Source organism: Zonotrichia leucophrys, chromosome 1 (genome assembly GCF_028769735.1).
Source record: "Zonotrichia leucophrys gambelii isolate GWCS_2022_RI chromosome 1, RI_Zleu_2.0, whole genome shotgun sequence".
In the NCBI taxonomy this organism is placed as follows: domain Eukaryota; kingdom Metazoa; phylum Chordata; class Aves; order Passeriformes; family Passerellidae; genus Zonotrichia; species Zonotrichia leucophrys.
The window spans coordinates 100,259,905-100,283,203 of NC_088169.1; the positions used below are offsets into that span (position 1 = coordinate 100,259,905).

At 39.5% G+C, this 23,299-nt stretch overlaps 1 protein-coding gene across 1 annotated transcript; it reads right to left on the reverse strand.

Moving 5' to 3' along the window:
- Nucleotides 1-7,475: 7,475 nt before the first annotated feature.
- ADGRG7 (adhesion G protein-coupled receptor G7) lies at nucleotides 7,476-21,916 on the reverse strand. Its single transcript, XM_064701803.1, is given in 9 exon segments — nucleotides 7,476-7,528; nucleotides 7,531-7,560; nucleotides 9,172-9,288; nucleotides 9,291-9,356; nucleotides 9,359-9,525; nucleotides 10,811-10,924; nucleotides 12,208-12,240; nucleotides 15,747-15,837; nucleotides 21,733-21,916. Coding segments are annotated over 9 exon segments (855 nt in total).
- Nucleotides 21,917-23,299: the final 1,383 nt, after the last annotated feature.

The window sequence follows — 23,299 nt, forward strand, 5'->3', positions numbered from 1 at the left end:
ATAATTTGGGCAATTTGAATTAGGACAATATGAGACAATAGAGACAAAGAGTTACTGATGTCCGGGTACCTTTTTCTGGGCAGCACAAGCCCGAAAAAGAACACACGTGAACAGAGGATTAACCCTCAAAAACAGCAGCCTGTTGCATATTCATACACCTCATACATGATGCATAAATTCTATTCAAACACAGGATTCTGTCTGGTCATCGTCATTTTCTTCCTCTGAATCCTAGCAGCGCCTTCGAGGTGGGAAGAAGTTCGTTTCTTCTGATAAGAGAGCAATAAATTATTTTTCTCTGAAGGATTTAGGTGTCCTGTGGCGGCTATCTCGGTGTGAGTCCTTTCTTTAAAAAAGTATCTTACATAGATACTTTCTATTCTATACTTTCTATTTCTATAAATAGTTTCTATTTTAACATTTTTTATAACTTAAAACTATATTTAACATACTACTTAAGAGAATTAATACAGCATTACTTTCTAACACAACGCATATAATATTCATTTTAATATTTGTGGAAAACCAATCATAAAATACGCATTTTTCACAGGCTTCCCCCAGAGCCACCAGGGAACACCCAAGGGTGATCATCGCTTGGTAGATACCATCAATCAAGATAACCGAAGTGCCAAGGAAAATAGATCTGAATACATGGCTTCCCCTGACATGATCAGTGCCTGCCACTACTCAGGAAACAGCAATTGCCCAGCCCTGCACAGTGAAAGAAACTTTCATATGTATGCAGGGTTACAAAAGAAATTGGGGCACCTCTGCTTCAAGCAAAGCAAATCTGTATAAAACAGCCCCGCTAGAAACGGCATTTGTGAACAGAGAGAGGTCCGATGCGGTAGAGGTCAGATCTAGGTTCACCCAGCTCCGATCCGGGGCTCAACGCTGCCTCTTTGGCTGTGGGTTTTGAGGACCGTATTTTGGTCGCGAAAATAAAATCTTTCGCATTTATTAATTTGGATTTCTGGCTGATCATTTATGTTATATATGTTAGAAATAATTCATGCTATAAAAGAATGCATTTTATAAGGATTGTGAAATTCAAATGAATCTCTGACCACAAGCAGCCTGAGAGGCGGATGTCTATTCAAACTCCAAAATAAATTCCTGGAGTCGGCCAGATAACAATCAGCATTTAGTCCAAGAATACACACACCCATACTGATGATCACCGTTATCCCAAGTCATTGGAAACCGTCTTAAGAGCGATCATCACCCTGTTGGTAACATCGATCAAGATAGCCAAAGTCGCCAGAAAGATACATGTGAAAACGCGACTTCCTGGGATTCGATCAGCGCTGGCTGGAGACGGCAATTGGTCCAGCTCTGCACAGTGAAAGAGCCAACTATGAATGTGAAGAGTTACAAAAGAAGCCGGTGAAGAGTTACAAAAGAAACTGGGATTCCTTCACCTCAGGCACAATAAACTGTATAAAACATCCCCGCTAGAAGCGGCTCTTGTGAATGAGGGGGGTCCGATGCGATAGAGGTCGGATCCAGGTTCACCCAGCGCCAATCCCGGGCTCGACGCTGTCTCTTTGGCTGTGGTGGTTTTGAGGACCGTATTTTGGTCGCAGGAAAAGATAAATAAATCCTTTTGCATTTTTTATAATTTGGCTTTTGATTGATCATTTATAACAATTCATAACACCCCTAAGAGACAAAAAACATGAACCTGCCGCTAATTTCCTGAGTTTTGTCAATGGAAGGTGTGGGAATGGATTCCTGAGGGTGCCTCTCCCAGAGCTGCTGGAACTGGAGCTGGTGTTCCTCGGAGATAGTTGGGATTTCTGCTGCCCGTTTTCTTTCAGCACCAAGGCTGCGCTATGCTGATGGTTCCCACAGAGGTGCCATGCAGAGCTACTGAAGGCACAACTGTGCTTAGTTATTTCCTGGCGTTAAAGGTGCCTCTGAAAAGACACCTTCAATATCTGTTTTCTGCCCGGACAAGAAAAATGTAAGAGTTGTTTAATTTTTGTAGTATTTGTCCTTGCTGAGAGCTCTGTCCCTGCCTAGAGGAGGGTCCAACTAGCAGTAAGGAGATTGAAAATGGAGGTGAGAATTTGAAATGGAAGTGAGAGAAGATGAACATGATACAAATTTTAAATCTAAACATTTCAAGGAGGAGGAGGGGCATGGTTCAAGAGGCTTCTTTGCTAAACTTTACAAAGTATTTAGAAAATATTTGAGTGTTTTCAATGAAAAAATCTTTGCTTTAAAAAGTATGGGAAAGATCTAGAAAAGTGGATGTTTCCTTCCATTATGCTTTCTGCCACTTGTATTGCATACCTTTGTACTGATGATTCAGTCCTTCTCCAATCCATTTCTTTATCAAAGTAGTGTTTCCAAAGTATTAACAAGAAACTTTTTGATCCCTAAAGCCCACATATCACAAACAATACCAAAGTTCACTACACTATGAAGATAAATACATTCCACGTGTAGATAAGAGGTGAACTATTGTTCCTGTAATAATTTAGCATATTACCTGGAAAAGATCATTTTAATTTGTTCCATTTCTGAAATTAGGATTCCCTAGATGAAAGAAAAAAAAAGCCACAAAATGTATAATTGGGAAGGTTTTATGCTGAAAGTGTTCTATATTAAGCAAGAGATGTTCAGTGTTGGCAATAACGGCATTTTATTCACATCTGAAATACTTAGAGACAGGATGCTTAAATAGTAAGAGAAGACAACACTTCCAATTCCATACTTCAAATTCTTTGTAGGTTTTTGCCTAATTTTTTGGGATACCATGGAAACAATATTTTTATTAGTTTTTTTTAAAGAGCCGTTCAAAATTAAATGGGATGTTCTTTAGAGAGTACTTTTGTTTGTGGAGGAAAAAATCAATTATTAGAAAATACTATCACTCATTTAAGGAGTCATCCTCACAGTGCCTAATAGTGTTCTACAACACAATCAAGTACCATACTTCCTAAACCACACAAATTTCTACAGGAAAATTTCTGAAGGAAATTGGAGGAATTGACAAAAGAAAGCATTATACATTGGATTTACAAATAAAAAATGGATGCCCACAGGTACATGAACTTCCTATCCAAAAAATAAAAATAAAAAATGTATGGGCTACTTGTCTTAAGTAACTTTTAATGACCTTCCCTGCTTTTTCTGGAGCAGTAGCGATGAACTTCAGCCTTGCATCTGGTGTGACTGCTCTTTTTAGAGGTGTATCAATGCTGCAGTACGCTTACTTTCTGTCTCATAAGCAGCATGGATTTCTAAGACATGGAGGACTTTTCAGGACTGATGAAATACTTCTATGAAGACACTCAGAAAGTCTCATGTGTAATGCACAGTGTATTTATAATTCCTGCTTGTTGATATACTGTTTGGTTTCTAATTAAATTGAATTTTTCTCTTATGAAAGAGAGAGGAGAGCTGCAGTGCATTGGCCATGTCCAGTGGGCCTGGAATATACAAAAGGCATAAAGAGAGCAACGTCTGTGTGTCTGTACTGAGCAACTTCTGTGTGTCTGTACTGGAGTGTAAAGCTGTCATTAGCTCAGTCCTTGCCAAGACCTTGGGGTACAAGCAGCACCAAGAGGCTCAGGAGCTGCCTGGCTGCTTTGCAGCCACATTGTCCTACCAGCACATGGTCCTGCTCCTCTCTCCCCGTGGTCTCAGCTTGTCATCTATTTCCAGCTCCCTGCAGCTGGAGAAGTGTGTCCATCATTCCAGGTACCTGTGGGAGCTGTATGAAACAAACCATGAGCAATGTGGGATTGTATTTCACAGATTTGCAGGTTTCCAGTCCCGGTTAGGGAAGGTAGACAAAGAAATATTGTCTGAAAAAGTCTGGGTTGATCTGAAAGTTTCCTCTGAATGTTTTTCAGGCCGTGATTTTGAAATATTTTATGTTTTTGAATGCAGATACAGTGGTACCTGGAAAATGGGAACACTCTGAAAACTTTGGTCTTGAAGAGAGATGTTCTGAAAGTGAACAGAATGCAAATCTGGAGTTCTTGTAGAGGAAATGAAAGTGTGGACTTATTTTGCTGTTAAAACCAGAAAAGATTAGTCAATGTGAATTGATTCAAAAAACAACCATAAGATGAATTTTGGTAACTGCTGACAATTACATCAATAACTTGAAATAAATGAAGTACTTTCAAGAGGAAAACAAATCCATGTAGGTGATTCCCAACTACAGATGCCTCATTTGCACATTGTAATGGATTAGTCAGCATGTGTCAGGAGCCTGTCTTGGGATCATATTATTACTCTCATCTGGATAGGATGAAGATAAGACCTGGCTGAGGATGCCACAAGCATTAAATGTGATGTGCTATATCAGCACTTCAGTCAGATTCAGACAAAGGGAATAAAGACTTTAGCATTTCTGTACTGGTTTTCTAAATTCTCATTTCAAGGAGAATCTTGAGTCAGAAAAAAAAAAAAAAAGAAGACTCATGTTTTTAAATAAATGGATGTGTTTCCTGCTCATGACTTCAGTTTTAAATCCTGGGCATAATCTGTCCATCAGTGTGGTATGATCACCTCAGGACTTTTTGCACAGAGTTTGCAGATCTGATCGTCACTGGTGTGCAGGCACTCCGTTTTCAGTAGATCAAACTGACAATAAACAACTTAATGTGTGGGGATGGGTGGATTTTCACATATTTCTAATTAGCTGTTTTATAGAAAGTAGCCAGGGGCATAATAATGAAGAATCTATTACTCCAAGTACTTCATATGCCTTATATGAAGTGATTCATTTATAGGAATACAAAGCCAAGAATTCAGCAGGGCTGTGGAGGGAAAGAAGAGGCAGAAACTTTCCTGAAGGCTTTTTTCAGTATCACTGTGAAAGGCCTCAAGCCATGAAGCTCTTGGTACTACCCTGGAACTCTTTCCAACATCTACTGCAGAGGAATTTTTTCCTGCTATTATTTCTGAAAATAATTCTCTTATACCAAATATATGATTTGGTGTAAGAGAAGCCACCCAGACAGAACAGTCTTTTCAGTGCTGACCTTGAAATAAAATCCCAGCTTGATTTGTATAAGAGTAAGAGTTTTATATGTGATAAACCAGCATCCATTTCTGAAAAAATATCTGAATCCCTATAACTGCTTTCTACCAAGTTCCCACCCTATATCAAGCTGTAGAACAAATAAGTCAAATTTTTGTTTTTAAATCTCAATTATTAGTCTCAGAATTGCTAAATATTACACGTGGATAGCATTCAAAATACAAAATTGAAAGCTGAAAGCAAGACTTGTTTTTTCATTGCTAATTAATATGAGACAGCATATCATCCATGTGATCCTGAGCACTACCACTACAGAGATAGTGCTAATCATATTTTTCATTGATGAATCCTTTTTATTCCTAGAAGCACACACACAAAAAGTTATTAACCTTTCTCTATACCATTTAATATCTGAGTTTCAAACTTTTTATTTGTTCAGGGCTATATTGCCAAAAGATATTATTAAAGTGAGTTGAGAAGATACACTTCCTTATGTTTGTTTGATGTATCATTCAGAGAAGAAATCCAGAAAAATAAATGTAACCAAATTTATCAGACTAATCTGTGTTTGGAGGATGCAGCTTGTATGTATCTGTTCTCAATTTAAAAAGTGAGGTTTACCAAGGCAATTGAAAATTAGCATGTCAGCTGTTGTAAGTTTTTTAAAATGCTTATAAATTCATCCAAATGCACTTAATTTTCAACAAAAGAAGTAGCTGTCCATGAAAATTGTACTTAAAGAAATGAAGAAAAGGTACAAAATTTTGTTGAATGGATCAGTCCCATGGAATTAATAAAATGAAAGCAATCCTTTTTTAAATAATCCAGTGTACACTGAGAGCTTGTGACATACAGCCTGTGACAATACATGGAGTGTTGATGTAAAACTGAGCAAGTAAATCTCCTTCAAGCTGCTCGAGAACTGGAGTGGTGTTTGGCTGTGCTGAGAAATTCATCATTCTCAGTTGATTGGACCTGCTCTTCTCTCACTTTTAAGGGTTTAAATTGGGAATAACTGTCATTGAAGTAGAGTGATGCTGCAATCCAAAAAGGGGGACAAAACTCTGAATATGTTCATTGATATGCATTTGAATAAAGTCTGACCCATTGTAACAAATGGAATTCATTTTCTGCCTGCTGAAAGTATACATTTCTTTAAAATAAAAGATTTTGTCAAAAATCCGAGTTTGTGACAAGAAGGTCTGAGCTGGTGACAAGAGACTGAGGAATAAATTTGCAAAAACATGACCACTATCTGTAAAGGGCTTTGTGTTTAATTTCCTGAACAAGTCTGCTTTTCTTTCATATCATCCACTATTGCCAAGATGCATTGTAAGCCTGATAGCCTGCTTTGGTATGTGGGAACTCCAATGAATATCTATTCCAGAAACACGAGGCAAATAGAAACATAATTATTATAGCCAGATTTAAATACATTTGAAGTATGTATATTTCAATACATTAATTAATTTAATACGTTTAATGTAGGTACTGAAATGTAGTTATGCACTTAAGGGCTGGAGTATCAGTGAGGCTGAGGGTGTCTGCAGTTTGCATTTCAGTTCACAGAGGTCTGCACAGTCTTGCAGGAGGATTCAAGGCAGATGTAGATCCAGTACCCTAGATCCTTAGTAAGGAGAAAATGTGTTTCTTTCTAGTGAATATCTAGGTTGAGTAAAGAGTTTTATTTCTTTTGAGTACTTAGAAGTACAAAATAGTATAGCAACATGTCTTGGTTTGGAAAGACAGGTGTCTGCTAAGGAAGGCAGGCACCTCCCCTGAAATGGAAAATGTAAACTCCCTCCGTCCAAATTGCTATAAATTTTAAATTAAGGGGCTCTCTGGCAAAAAATATGGGAGCCAGAATAGCAGTTCTTTATTAGGGAAGAAAATAAAAATATAAAATAAACAATGCAGTAAACTAAAACAGCACTGACAGAGTCAGAACACAACCTGATGCCCTGTGGGTCAGGGTGTTGGTAGCAGTCCAATTGGAATGGTGGCTGCAGTGCTTCTGGAGTGTCAGGTATGGTTCTGTTGAAACAGTGATCCTGTAGAAAAGGGTGCAGTCTTCCTCTGAAGATCCAGTGGAAGAGGCAGCTGCTGTTCCTCTGGGAATCTAGTGAAGAAGCTGTGCTGGTGTTCCAGAATCTCCAGATTATATCTGGGTAGGAATGCTTGGCTCCTCCCTCTGGGTGGAGCATCTCCCAATGGGATGCTGTAGTTCTTATCAGTCATGCAGTGACATTCAATAGCCTGTTATCAGCAGATGTCCCCTCCTGAGGGAGGAGTGGGTGTGGAATAGATAAAGAAAACTGCTCACTTAATAGAAGACAACTGCCACACAGATGGCAAATAGAATACAATTTGCTTGGCAATCCAGGACACAACAATACACCTAGAATTGTATTAATAATAAGCCATCACAAAAGGCATGGGATAGCAAGTGTTTTAATTATATGTGGACTTAAAATTCTTCCTGTTGGTAGTTTAGAGCTTTTCCTTCTCTGTCAGTAGCTGCAGTGTTATTGCAACAACTATGGCAGGGATTCCTAATTAATAAATGAGACATTAGCAATTTATTGTTTGGTTGCACAGGCATGCCTCCCTTCCACACAAATAGCTTATTACCTCCTGGGTTCCATAGATTTTAAGATCTATGTTTCACGTGCCTTGTACTTAGTTAAAGGGGTTTTCTGTAGCCTAGACAAGAGGCAGGACTGAGGGTTGTGAGCAATTTTTTCTAAGGACAGCTCATAGACACGACTTGCAGATTTTTGCCAGCAAAGAACTTCAGCAGAGCTTCCTGAGCCAACATCTGTGGTGACAGAGCAAGCCCCTCCTGGGCTGTAGTGGGCTCCCTTATCACAACTGTGCAACCCCACCTTCTGGTCAGCAGAGAGAAACTAGTTTAGGAACATATTGTATCAAACACCTTTGCATTTCATACCAGATTGATGCAGAGTGTAACTTTTGCCCTGCAAGAAGCTTGGCTGTCAGGTTAGCGTCCTCAATCCCTTTGCTTCACTTCTTGTCTTCTGCACCTCCTGCCTGCCAGTTCACACTAGGCAGCACATCTCATGGGGAGAAACCTCATGCAAAACTTTTAATCCTGGTAATAAACATGCTCCCTAAAGTCTCTTCCTTCTTCATCCCTAATAGAGACCTTGCAGATTGCCATGCACTGCCTGTGGTCTCAAAAGAGATCCAAAAGCAGTGAGTCAGAATCATTGTGGTTTGGACGTGTGTAACTCGTCACAGGACACACAGAAGAACATAATGATGAGCTGTCATTCAAATACCTGTGGAGGGAGCACAGTGCCACGTAGCCAGGCAGCATTTGCTGCACTTTTCCTGGTTTGCATGTGCAGTCCAAATTCCAAATGTTTCCAAGGAATTGCCTCTACAAATGCAAGACATAATAATGGAAAAATAAGGGTTGAAAACTGCTTGGGGGTGCCATCAGAAACAATACAACAGAAAAGCTGAATTCACAACATGGAAAATACTGCCCCTGTACACTGTATTAGAAGAGTTTCTTGAAACAGGCTGAGATTGTCACTTTACCTTGTCAGCATCTGTCTGAATTTTCCCATTGTCTGGGTAAGTTCTCCGAAAGAGAAAATGAAACATTCTCTGAGAGTGAAACATTCTCTGAAAGTTTCCTTTCAGTTTGCAGTGTTGCTTCTAACTGCTGTACTGACTTCAGAATGTGTTCTTTGCTTATTAATAAATAATGTATAAAAATAATGTATAAAAATAATATCAGGCACTCATTGCTTTTGGATATATTCAAAGCTCTGGCTGGGAATCACTAAATGAGGAATTTAAGTCCACATATGAAATCACCATGACTAAAAGATTTTTTATTTAGTGGGCAGAAACAGATTGTTGAATTCTTGATTGCTGTGAAAGTTTCTCCTGCACCCAACAGGCCTGTGCTGCTGTGCCAGTGACCAGGCTATCAGTTTCAGTGTTCTATCAGGTCAATGAGAACAAGCTCAGGTTATACCAGTAATGTGAGAAGGAAAGGGAGATTATTCAATCACGTGGCACTAACCCAGAGACACTGATTCTACTTGCTCTCTGCTGCTCTCCTATCTTTACAACTCTCCCTGAATGTACTCTGCACTGTAAAAGCTGCCACATGGACAACTTCTTACCCCATTTGATTAATGACATGGTTACGAGGAAACATCCAGGCTTTGTGGCTCTGAGCAGCAATAAGCACAGCAGTGCAGAGCTGAGTGCTGACCACAGGAATGCTGCCAACAAGAACAGTGCAGCAGGACAGCCACAACTCTGCACCAGCAGTCTGTGGGAGTATCCACTGTGTCAGGGGTAAGGTGGTGCTGGTGGCATCATAAGGAAGGTATTGCTGGTAGCATCTGGTGGTATCGGTGCTGCACTTTCTGAAAGTTTGGTTTTCAATTCCAGAGATGAAGATGATGTTAAAAATGAGCATAGAAAAGCAGAGACTCACTAACATCCACTTTACAGATAAGTTTTGAGTTTTCCTATTGGTAGAAATATGTTTAGGAGAAAAAAAAGAAGAGAAAAATGAGAAAAATTCTCAAAGAGTTTCTCATTTTCATTTATATTAAAAGCAAGCTAGAGAGGAGAAACTTTAATACAGACAGAAACTAAAACAATAACTTATTTGCAGAATCACACCAACATTACTCTGACAGCTTAACAAATCCATTAGTTTTGTCTGACTTTGACTAGAACAGAGAATATCTAGCATTTTTTAGGATTAGGCCTTGACTGACAGCAGTTTGGAATGCATGTTTTTTCCCTTTCTGCTCTTTTTGGAATCTTTTTCATGAGTGTTAAGAAGCAAGTTAGCATAAAACAAGTATTTCTAACCATTCTCCAGAGTTCAATAGAATAATAAACCTCCACTTCCAAACTTTGTCCTATCTCTGAATCACAGAATCCATTAGGTTGGAAAAGGCTTCCAAGATCAATGAGTCCAACCTATGACCATCATGACATCACCATGTCAGCTGGACCCTGGCACTGAGTTCCGTGTCCTCTCTTTCCTTAAACACCTCTGGGAGCAGTGATTCCACCACCTCCCTTGGCATTATATATAGTGTATGTACACATATATATAAATGTGTATTATATATATATATATATAACATTATCATAAATAAATACATTTAAAAGGCAGAGGCTGGAAGCACCTACAGTCTTAAAAATATGAATCTTGATGGAATTGCTCCAAATCTGCATTAGTGCAAGCAGGATGAGAAACAGGCATTAATCTATTATAACTTCAGCTCTGCTGGCATGACTTCCCTTATTGTTCAGAGGGGATTCACAGGACAACATTAATCACAGGCATGTCCATCAAGGAAATTTGCTGCAATTGTGTTTGTATTAAGTCGTTCACAATTAAACAGTAGCACAAGCTAGCTACTGCCTAGGAAAAGAGATAACTGTTTACACATTGTAATACCAGTGTATGGGGGGAGGTCACACTGCTGGTGGAGCACTGTGACACATTTTTAAAGCCTAGAATTGAGACAGTGAACTGAAAAGCTCAATAAATATCACAGACCTGTGTACACTGGGTCTGTGTTGTCTGTGCCTGACCAGGGGAGTAACAGAGGTGTCAGCGAGTCCCAAGCCATGCTGTGTGGTTTAGCTATTTTTGAAAATAGTATTTGCTAATTAATAATATTGCAATATGTTCTAAACTGGCTGCTTTTAATTTTTTTCCTCAAACTACATACAGAACAAAATGTTGGAACTTAGTGTAAAATACTTGCAGTTTAACATCTTCCCTCTTACCTAGTGAGTATTTGAAACAAAATGATAATAACCAGACCAGCCATGGACAATCCAACACCAATATAAGAAATATAATCCAAAAGCTTTTCATATTTATATTTTAAATGAAATGCCCAGAAAACCAATTTTATCAGTTATGTGAGATGAGAAGAGATAAATTTCTTTTTAAAGTTTCTGTTTCTGGTTGCACATAGGAACATGAATGTTTCAGTAAAGTTATAATCATTGCTAGCCACTGCCAGAATTTTTAGGTCCCACAGAATTATTCTAGACCCCAAAACTAGAGAAGTTTGTGAAAAACACCAACCAGAGATTTAACAATACCAATCAAATATTCATCAAAATAGCAGATTAAATTATTCATAGTAAAATGCAAGGTGACACAGACTTTACAAAGCAGCTTTTAGCTTTTCATACTGGTGAGCATTCTGAATTTTGACTTCTTGGTATAAGGTAAGATATCACAAATAATTATAAATTGAAACCAGTCTATGTTTGTTTAGTGACAATAAAGCAGCAAGTAAATGTAAATGTATTCAGTGAAACAGAAAATGCCGTTGCGTTTGCATAAACAGATGGGAATCTTATTTAGAATATAGTCAGTTTATGCTAAAAGGACATGCATAACACAAAGGGAAATACAGAAACAAGTAACTAGTACAAATATGGAAATGCTGTTCTGTGAAGACAGTCAAAATGCACTCTAAAATGCTGGCACACTGAAATTAGTGACCACAATATGTGATTTTATCCAGGGTGTGTTTTATTTAGAGAAGCTGAAATAAATACTGAAGGAATAACAAACATCAGAACCAGGCAGTCATTCATAAATATTCTCGTTAGTAAAAGAGGGCAATGTATAAAACTTTATGGTTGAATGCTTAATATTTACAGAGCAAGGCTTTTATAAACACATAAGCAGAGGGAGTAGTTAATGCTAAATCCTCTGAGTTATTTACCCAGCACAAGGCAGTGCCACAGCCAGCCCAGACTCCAGGAAGCTCTGCTGCTCACCTGGGGACACCTCAGCCTTTGGACAACCCCTCATGTGGGAGCTGCAGAGCTGGAGGCTGCCAAGGCTGAGCAGGAGAAGGAACCAGGCCAGCCCTTCCCTGCTGAGGAGCTGCACCAGCAGCTGGGCACAGCCACAGGTCCTGTCACAGGGAGCCAGGACTTGCCAACACATTTGGCTATTCAGCAGCTTGAGCACAGCTTGCCCAATCTGCCAGATGTGCCACAGGGCAGAAACAAGTACATGGGGACACTCTAAACTCCTGTGCATTCTAGCTTGAGTGCACCTATGCCCTTGTATTTCCATGAGTTAGAAACAATCAACCAAACAAAAAAAATCAAACTGCCTCAGACTCTTCCCACTGAAGAAAGGACAATGCCCTACCATCAGAACAGCAAAATTAGTGCTGTGATTACACCTGCATGGTTTACAGTGTAATCCCAAAAGGACACAGGCATGAGGACACAGCTGCAGCTCAGATGTGTCATACCAGGGATGGGGATTGCAAGGAGAAAAAGTGGCTACAGAGACGTAGAGATAGGCACCAGCAAACCTTGTGAATTGACAGTGATTTGATTTTGAAAGGGGAGCTGGCAGCTACTAAAGAATATATGGGTTTCATAAACCTTGGGAATTGTATCAATAACAGAATAATTTGGCATTTTAAACTTACTTTATGTGCCTTTCTCAGTCAAGATGGCCAGTGAAATTACCAATTCCTGTGAATTATGCAAGTGATCAGGATTCAGGCTTCCACTGAGTAAGCATTAAAGCACTGCCAGTTGAATTATGTGTAAGTCAAACAACAGCTTTCAGGTTTTGGTAGCAGCATTACTGCCAACCAGAGCTGAATCCACACTGGAACAGGAAGCAAACAATGAAAAATGGAGTGGCCCTTCCCTCCCCTGCTGCAGCACAGTGGTGCTCATGCACTCACACACCAAATGGCATGCAGACATTTTCAAACATGCTTCTGCAGGGTACAGCAATTAGAACTACTTTTAATGAGCAACAAGCAGCTCAGAGTGCAAATAAGAAGTGAACACAACCATTCACGGCATTCAATAGTTCAATTAAAAATTATGAAGAAATATAGGAGTAAAAAAGTTTCATTAATTTCCTTAGAAATGACAGATTTCCTGGATCACTTAGCTGTATGGTTCCATGATGATCTGTCATATGTATGTGAGCTTAAAAACTTTGTCAAATATTGTAAGAAGAAGCCAATTACTGTTTTCTGGACAAACCATGCCAAATTTGAATACATATTATATCTAAAAATTCAGGGGGATTGGCAAATGGACACTCACATAAGATCATTATCTGCAGGAAAGCAGTAACATCTGGCATCAGTTCCTGGTGGAGGAAGTCAAAGGACAAAATGGTTTTATCTAGGAGTGGGAGTTAAAAGAGAGCATGAAAAATGAACATTTCCCATATTAATATGTGTATTAGCCAAGTCATGTTGACTTTTTTCTTGTTTTCCAGAATTTTGGCTGTCTTGTGGAGAGAAAGACTGTCCTTCATAGACCTGTTTTTTTCATTCTTGATAAAGGACTAATGCACCCTAAGACAAATCCTCTCTGGTATTCCTATGGCATTTTATGGAATATGCTTTTGCTCACAAATGTCCTAGTTTAGCAGCACAGTCAGCAGTATCAGCTGTTACATACAGAAGCTGAAGAACATTTTCTATGCCACTTGATCTAAACACAAGAAGCCTGCACTATGCTCATGCACACATTCAGCATTTACAGATTTTTCCTTAGATTTTTCTCAGAATCCATATTAGTAGTTGAGAACACCTGCTATTCCTATGAATGTTAAGAGACATCTTCAATTTTTGCTGAGGTGGAGTGTGAAAATAATTATTACCCTTCTCTTAATATCATTTCTGGGGGAAAATACTGGTAAATGAGAAAAATATTATCCTAAATCCTAATATATGCACACAGTCAAAATAGCCAGACTTTTAATAACACTAAATAAGAAGTAGCCACACCAGAGACATTTACTATTAGTGCAAAGTCAGAAGATAAGAGACTGCCTGGCTTATTGCCTTCAGATCTCACTTTTGACTGGATGGGATTATTTTCACACTTTTACCAAATTAGAGTTCATCTATGTGATTTAAATCACTCATCTGAGTTGTAGCTTAAGCGAGGAAGCGAAATCCTAGATTATATAATAAGCTTTGTTATTGATGTTATGCTTTTGACTTAAGATCAAGAGAGACTGATTTGATCTCTCTCTAACCTGATCATCAGGTGAGACTAATGTAACTGTATTTCTACAAAATATCACAAATGTGCACTTGAAGAAATCTGTTGGGACTTCTTGTAAGACAAACTGCATTCAATATCTATCTGTCTTGAGGGGAATGTTATGTTACACTGGCATGATGATAAAGGCTTTGATTACATGATTATACTGTTTTTCCATGGTATTGTTTTCTGAAAGAGAGAACAGAAATGGCAGTGACCAGTTAATGAGTTATTAATTGATTTTTGTTGTCAGTGCTGGGTGTGTGAGGTTACTTGGTTTACCTCTTCACATCTTTTCCTAACTCTGGTGAGAGAATTGAATTATTCATTTCCCTATGTGCTGGTATTCAAATGAGGTTCGTCATTATGATGTCTAAGTGCTCTACTAACCTCACCTTTGTTATGCTGTTGTGATTTCTCAGTGTTACTGACACTACCATGAGAGACTGAGGAAAAGTCTGCTGGTTTCAGGTGCCTGGTGTGAAACTCTTGTGATGACAGAGAAATGCACATATTTGAAGAACTATAGTTTTTTTTTTTTTTTATCTTTTTCTCCTGGTCAATTCCAACTTATTCTCCAAGCACTGCAGAATGTAAGTAATGGACATCTGGAAAAATCCCAAGTGAGTAATGCAATTTACAGGTGTTGGGATGTAGATGTCCTGACTGACACCTGACAGCAACAGGAATTTTAGTTGAAATGGTTCATGTCTTCAGATTTCAGGAAAAAGTAAGTATGTACTTGTTCTTGATCTCAGTGTTGGTAGAGTTATGGTCAAAGATTCAGCACACCCTCAATTTTAGAAAATAAAACAACTGAAAAATCCACAGACACCAAAAGTATTCTGGCCATTAGATCTATGCTTGCATTCTTCTATAAATAAGATTCTCCAGCTCATTTGATGTTTGCATTTCTTATACCAGGCATCAGCATGCATAAAAACCAACCAGCTAAGGGGTTTTTTTTCCCCCAAAGGAGATTTTCAGTGAATATTCATTAAAAATTTTCCCAGCTGCAATTTTCAAAAGAAGAAAGGGCTTACTTAAAATGTTGAACAGTATCTGAACTTCAGTACTGAGGTCATCAATAAGCCCAGGAGCATTTTCCTGTATTTCTGGTTCTGTTGACTGATACTTTCCCAGCTGTATCTGCAACAATTAGCAGTGTATGAGTTAGGATTTGTAATTCATAAATGTGTTCATTCTGTCTAGCTAAATCCAACAACACACAGGACTTACTTCTCTGTGCCAAAAACAGAATCACAGAGGAGCTTAATTTCAGTGGAGCAGACTGCATTGCAACATTGGGCTGTGAGATGTTACCAGTGAAAGAAAATTCCTCCATTGCTTTCATGAGGCTGCCTCAAAATAATGAGTGGGATAAAAGTTATCATTATTTGTTGTTATACAGCTACAGGTTCAGTTTCTGAGCTTCCTGTCTGATTTGGTTCTCCAGTGGGTAGTGCTCCTCATTTCCTATCCCCATCTTTTCTCTAAAGCAGAAGAATCCAGCAATGCTTACATTGGTGTAAATTGGGAATTGCACATTGGAATTGAATGGCAAACATATTTTAACTTGTTCATGAACTGCTTTCATCCTGAACCAGAAGGGGAAATGCTGTTGACTTACATCTAGAGAAAATGGCAAAGCTCAAGTTACCTGGTTGTAGCACTAACAAGATTATTGTGGATGCAATCTGTTTGTTGGCATCCAAGATTTGTCTCACTGCAGCCATTACTGCCACAGATGCCTGAATCAAGCAGAAAAAAGGGCAATATTCAAATGTAGTTGAGTAAATCACCCCATGAGCTACACACTGAATGGGCAAAGTAAGAACACTTAGCAAGCATTGCTTGAAAGTACACAACAAAGTAAAAAAGTAAAAAAAGGCATTCAAGGAAGCACAAACTTTGTGCCAATGGGTTCATAAAGACACATTTTTATTAATTTAGTTAGTAGAGATATAATTATTAACGTAAACATTAAAATTTCTGATGTACATCTAAACGGCTGATAAGGTTACACTCAGCTCTGAGAACAGACCCAAGGGTGATTCCACAAGTACATGCTCAAGGATGCTTAAATAACTCTGCTAAATGACAAAATTAATGCATTTGTTTGCAGTGTTATGTACAGTTAAGAGATAGAACAGTGTCTTTTCTGCTGGTGGAGGGGGGAACAGAATTGATATCACAAATATTAAGCCCCACAAGTCTTATTTTAGTCCTAATAAGACTCACCTGAAAGTCTTCTGAAACATTTGGCTTTTTCATAATCTGCAGCAGTGATGTTCTGTCAGGTCAGTTGGTCTGTCATGAAACTGAGGATTTGAGTGTTACTTACAATAATTGAAACCTTCCTGGAGCCCACAGTTTCAAGCTGTGAGGAAAATGTCACTTAACAGAAACAAAAAGAGAAAAGGCAAGAGTCACCACTTCATAGCATTCTCACACAAAATAAAAATATACAAGTAATAAAATAAAAATATACAAGTAATAAAATAAAAATATACAAGTAATTTGCCATCCAAAATGTTTATGTTAATGTCAAATATGTGGTGTTTGCAAATTCTCCCTAGAGATTGTTTTCATGAATTCTTGGAGCATCTTGGGTTGGAAGGGAGCCCTGGAGGTCCCCTTGTCCAACAGGGGCTGAAACCAGTCTGCTCAGGGAATCACTTTGAATATCCACAACCTCCCTTGGAAAACTGCTTATGTTTGAACAGTGTTAAGGAGAAAAATATTATCTGATTTAGATGGAATTTCCTATATTGCCCATTGACTCTGTGGGCACTCATCCTAAAACTGCACACCTTGAAGAACAGCCTGGCCCCATTGTTCTCCCCACCTTGCCTTGAAGTAGCAGCAGGACCTCTCCTTTGTCTTGAGGTCACTGAGTTCTGAGTCTATAAACTTCTCTGCACCTTTTGTTGTTCCTTAAATAACCACAACAGGATTTTTTCAAAGGCCATCAAAGGAACTTGAGAAATGTCCTCTGGAACAATCATGCCTCTCAACACAGGGTTTATAACCTGCACTGAGGACATGCTCCTCACTTCAGTACATTATACAGAGTGCCAGCTTGGAATTAATGTAAAAAGAAAAGAAAAAAAAAACCAAAACCAATTAAAATAAAATAAAATAAAATAAAATAACCAAAACCAATTCTGCTGTTGGAGGTACCAATAAGAATTGCTGTAAGCACCGATTGGATCCAGTTTGAGTTAGTTAGCACTGAATGAATAGAGATTAAATGTCTGTAGCATCTTTAAAGTCTAAAAACAAAACCAAGTTGAGGCATCTAGCTGTACCTTCATATATTATATGAAGGTATAGCTAGATAACAATAAGAGACAGAAAATCTGCCAATCATCAGGTCAAGTAATCTGGTTTTTAATCCTGCCAATGAATGACTCTACTGAATTGCTTCAATACTTGAATTGTTCTCAAATTATTTATGTTGGGAAGCTATCAAAATCAAGATTAATTCTATCATGCAGCTTTGAAGCATTGATAAAACTTGGCAGGTATTTAGGTAAGAAAAGTGCATGTCTTGCATAGGGAGGAAGGAAATTTGCATTTATAATTACTGGAGATAATATTATTTGACTTGAAAACACCTGCATGTGCGCGATGGACCAACAGTACATCATGAACGCCTGTGTTCACTGTTTGTGGTATTTGTTGGGTCCCCAGGACGAAGGAGGAATGATGAATCTGACTCCATGTTCTTAGAAGGCTAATTAATTATTTTATTATATTCTATTAAAGAATGCTATACTAAAACTATACAAAACAATAGAGAAAGGATACAGACAGAAGGCTTAACAAGATACTCATGAAAAATGCGTGACTCCTCAGAGTCCCGACACAACTTGACACCGATTGGTCATTGAGTAAAAACAATTCAACCACCTGTTGGATAAACAATCTCCAACCTCATTCCAAAGCAGCAAAACACAGGAGAAGCAATCAGATAATTACTGTTTTCATTCTTCTCTGAGGCTTCTCAGCTTCCCAGGAGAAGAAATCCTGGCAAAGGGATTTTTCCGGAAAATATGACAGTGACACATTGTTCTTGCTTCCAACTTCTAGCATGACCTTGGATTCAAAATAAGCAGTTCTATTTAAAAGTAATCAAATCCTTTTAAACCTGGGCTCTGGACACTAGCATGCACACCTCCTGCTCCCATTCCCCAGCTCCCCAAGCTGCCCTCAGCTCGCTAGATGGCAGCCTGACATCACAGCTCCCAAGAAACCCAGACATTACTGATGGCAGCAGAAAAACCATGTGTCACACCTTAATGGCACTGGAAATAGCTACTTGTAATGTTATATATTGCTTTGAACCGTTTAGTGAAGGTTATGTACTGGAAAAATGCAATATTGAGCTCAGGGGTTGCTCAGGAAACAATCTGAGCAAGTGAAGCATTGGGTTGAAGGTACAGAAGTCAAGCAAAAATGCACGAGGAAAGGACTTCTCTTATTTAATGGGACTGTACCTGGTGGGGTTTTTGTCTTTTTTTCTTTTTTTTTTTCCAGCTGGGACTAGTGATAAGGAAGTGAAACACAGAAGCAGCAGAAGGGAAGCAGTCACTGTAATGTGCTTAGTCATGTTCACCTCTCCATGTTTTGCAGATACAGCAAGGCTAAGCCTTAGAGCTTGACTTAGGGAGTGATGGATTTTATAGATGGCATTCATGCAAGAGAGTTTGAATTTAGATTCTTGATGAACAGGAACAGAATGGAAAGGCTTCACTCTTAACCCTCCTGAACATGTTGGTGTCAGTGTCCCCTCCTGCCAGTCTTCTCCCTTTTCACTGGTTTGGTGCCCTGGGTCAGCATCGCCTCTGCTCAGAGGCTTTGCTGAGAACTACAAATCTGACTGGGGAAATTGCAGGCCAGTTAAGAAATGTGGAATGGGATGCTGTGTTCAGGCAAACCCAAGCAAAATAAAATGATCACCGTTGGAAATTCAGGCCATCTGCAAAGTAGACACATGCCAAGAATGCCACTGGAAAAAGGCTTTGGTCATTTATTTTGCTTTCTGCAAAGTTTTGAGGAACATGAGAGATATCCTGCCCCAATTATCTATTCCCACTCCCCATATTTTTTTTTCCCCAGGACAGTGCAGAATCTCAGAAACTGTTTAAGTAGTAATTTAAGATTACCTGTGATGTAAGGAGTCCAGATTCTCATTACAATTCAGAATTTGGGGAGGCTTTAAAGTAGGAATTTTCCTTTCTCTGGAGCACATCTGGATTTCTATTGAAGTGTTATCTGTAATTTTCTAAAAGCAGAAAGATATGCATTTAGTATAGAAGTTCTCACACATTCACATGACCTCACTGGGACTTAAAACTGTTCTGTGTCTGTGACACCCTATCCAGTGTTATTTTCTGACACCCTATCCAGTGTTATTTTCTATTTGTTTGCAAAATTTTGTCTTTCAGTGTTACAAGTGACCATCAATTATTTAACTATTTATTGTTCTTTTCAGAACATGTGTTTACATTCGTGTACACTGTCCTGTCACAGGGGCTGATATTCTTTATGTCCAAGTCAGGCTTTTGTTATGTTAGAGCTGCAGAAATACATCTTTTAATTGGGAAGCAATGGCATCAGCTCTGGGCTGTCAGAAAGACTTTTTACCATGTCCTGAAAAACAGAGTTTATATGTCATGAAAGAGATGCAAAGGACATGTGGAGCAGCAGCTGTGCAGCACTTACTCCTCTACAAGGTCCCTGGAGGCTGAGGCACTTCATGGAACCACAGCTGATGGAAAGCATCCTGAATCCTAATGCTAAATAGTAGGATATAAACAGATTGTTTTACTATTAACAGACTCTCCTCCCAGCCCCAGATCCATCTCAGCATATGTACCTGAAATTCTCTGCATTTGGGGCAGAAAGCTTTGCAGAAAAGTTTGTGTTCCTCCTGCCTGAGCTACAGAGCTCTGGCTTCAAACACAGACCTCTCATCTGGTCTAAAAATCCAACATCTTTCACAAACCTTACATCTGCCTTTGGGAAATGGGAGCAAAAGGAAAGAAACACATACCAGTCACAGTATCAGGTGCACATTCCTTTTAGGAGTGGCCATATTTACCCACTATCATCTGTTCAAAAATAGGGGTTTTATATTATTTTCAAAAATGCTCAGCCTTAGTACTGTAGGCACAGAAATTAACTGCACAGAAAGAAAAAAATAATATATTTCCAGATGAAATATTTTTAGCATAAGGATCAGTTTTCAAAAATGAAATAGTACTGAGACAAGAGAAGCTCATTGAATCTTTTGCCCCTAAATGAAATAAAAGCAGTTAGGTTAATCTTATCTAAATCCAAGCTTCTAAGCTGCCACAAGTGATATTTTTAAAGTGAGTGAAGTCTTAAAAGCCCATACTTTTTGCCATCTCTTCTATTTTCACTGTTTTAGTCCTAGAAAATTTGAAAAATATTATGAAGCCTCATCTTTGGTATCTTAATACCCGGCAGAAATCAGACTTGGTAACCTAATGCCACAGAATACAGCAGGGAACAAAAATACAGACTTTTGAACAATTAATGGGGAGCAGTCCTTTGGTGACTCTAAACCATGATGGGTTGGATTTGACTTCTGGTGAAGGATGTTTTTACCCTGTTTCTGCTGGACTGGGACAGGCTGAGCACCCAGACCCCACAGCTGGTACTGGCTCCATCCAAAGGCAGAGTGTTGAGCCCAGTAAACCCTGGCCTGATCCAGAAGCGCAGCCTGCTACATTCTCATGTACCGTACTGCTATAACTAACACAAATTTACCTCACAAGGCTGCAAACACTTGGAAAAAATATTGCAGCACACAGGCAGAAAATTTTTGCTTCATCTTAAGACTTTCAACATCCTGTTTTTGCTAACTTTTGCTAATTCAGACCACATTTCAGCTGACTATGTCCCATTAGCAGGATTGACTCAAAGCATATTTATGGTCAGGGTCCTGAGGGGACTTAGCAAACCTAGAGTGTTGTCTGAGTTCTGGAATGGGCTTTCATGCCAAATTACTTAACTTTCTGTGGATCTTGTTTTCTACAGGGTCTCAGTCTCCCACTATACCATGACACTTTCCTTCTACACAAATTATTACCAAAAAATAAGATGCATGATGCTGCAAAGATGAGCTCTGCCTTACAGCACCATACCTGAGCCTTGCTTACCAGGTTAGCAGGACAAGGTGTCTCAAAAATCTGGTGGAAGAAACCTCTGGAGGGCATCTAGGCCAATAAAAGGCTTCACAACCTCACTAGGAGATGTGCTGCAGTGACATACCTTTCTAAATCCAAGCATTTCTCTTCATGCTCAATCTCAGTGTCTCAAACTGCAGTTTATGACTCTGTGTCTTGCTTTACCTCTGGTGTTACTGAGAGGGTTTGGGTTTGATGGTCTTTGCAGCTCCCTCTCAGCTGAAGGCTCTGTTAGCCCTGCCCTCAAGTCTCCTCTTCATCACAGTGAACATGTTCGGCTCTTTCCCACTCTTCCTGCAGGCCACCTGTCCAAAGCTCCTCACTGACCTCACTGCATCCTGCTGAACCCTCTCCAGCTTCCCTAAGTCTCGCTAAGCTGGCTTGCAGGTGGCAAAACTAATCTTGTATTTCCCCGTGGTGCCTCACCAGGACCAGGAAGGGCAGGGTAAAAGTGTCCATCAGTCTGTCTGCCTCCACATAACACAGCTGCTCTTCCACCTTTTTTGCAGAGAACCACACACTGCTGGCTCATATTGAACTTGGCATCTCCTGTAATTCCCAGGCAGTTTCCAGATGCCTGCTCCTCTGTTGGAGAATTTTGCTCAGACATGGCTTGAAGGAAAAAAGGCCATGAAAATATACAGCTGATGGAAAAGTAAAAGGCAGCTGTAAGCAGCTAATTCTCAAGCCTGTTTCCCAGGCACATTTCTTTAAACAGCAGAGTTCTCAGGCAGTTTTCTCATAGCAGGTAAACATTCTATCTTTGGCTGTTTTGGGAAAGTAAAAGTAAGTTTTGAGAACGATTCATATCAGGGTGAGAACACAAACCTTGGTTTCAATAACAAACCACAGGTATTGAAAACAAAAGGAGGGATTAATGTTTAATCTGTGACCTATGATGAGCTCGGATTTTGCAATATGTATGAGCTTAATTAACACTGTTATAAAAAGTGACTGATTGAATCAATGAATCGGAGTTCGATGCTGATCAATTAGGATGGGTGGACTCCCTTCACTTCAATACTCCTCAGCCAATGAATTCCTGCTCTGTACCAATATCCCTGGCACGGAGATCGGCACTTATTCCTCTTGGACACTGTGAGGTTTCTCTTGGAATGGTCTTCAGCTTTCTCAAGTTCTTCTGCACTTCTTCACTGTGTCAGCAGCACCTCTGCCCCACCCCAGGCTCAGTTTTATGGGTGCACTTGTGAGAGGACCAGCAAGGCCTCTTGTCATGTGTCACAGCCCAGGCTGTGGATGAAGGCACTGAAAGGTTCTGCCCTGCTATTGACCAGAGGCTCTGCTTTTACAACACCCTGATCAAGCCCCTGATTGCCTGATCAAACCCTTCGGGCTTGCCTGTTGAGTTAACTTTCAGCCCAGCAGGCTGTTCATTCACCCAACAGATGTGTCTTCACCTCCCAAACAAGAACACTGAGGGACACAGTGTTGAGGGCATCTATAAATCAAAGTGTTTTACATCTTGTTACTCTTCTGTTGTCTACATGCAGTTATTTCATATGGCAGACAATCAGATTGGTCCTACATGTAAATCCCTGCTGCTCCTGGTGGTCTTCTGGTCTCTCATACACGTGGGAATAGAGCTCAAGAGGAAATGTTCCAAAATGCTTCCAGCACCTGAGGTGAGCCTGACTGGCTTATGGCTCCCCCAGATCTCCTTCTTGCCTTTCTTAAAGGTGAGCACAATATGAACCTTCTTACAGTCCTCTGTGGCCTCTCTTCATCACCACAGGTGACAGGAGCCCACAGGGGCATCAACCAGGTCTTGAATGAATCCTCTCTAGACCCATGCATTTGAATACCCTTGTGATGATCCTGCTGTCCCTCTGAGGGGTGAAAGCCAAGAGTAAGTTGCTATGAACACACATGCATTCAGACAAGTTTTTGGGTTTTTTTCTTCTTTCTAGTTATTCAAGCCCTGAAAGTGCTTTGGGCTGGTAGTATAAATGGAGTAGGAGTATAAATGGGTAGG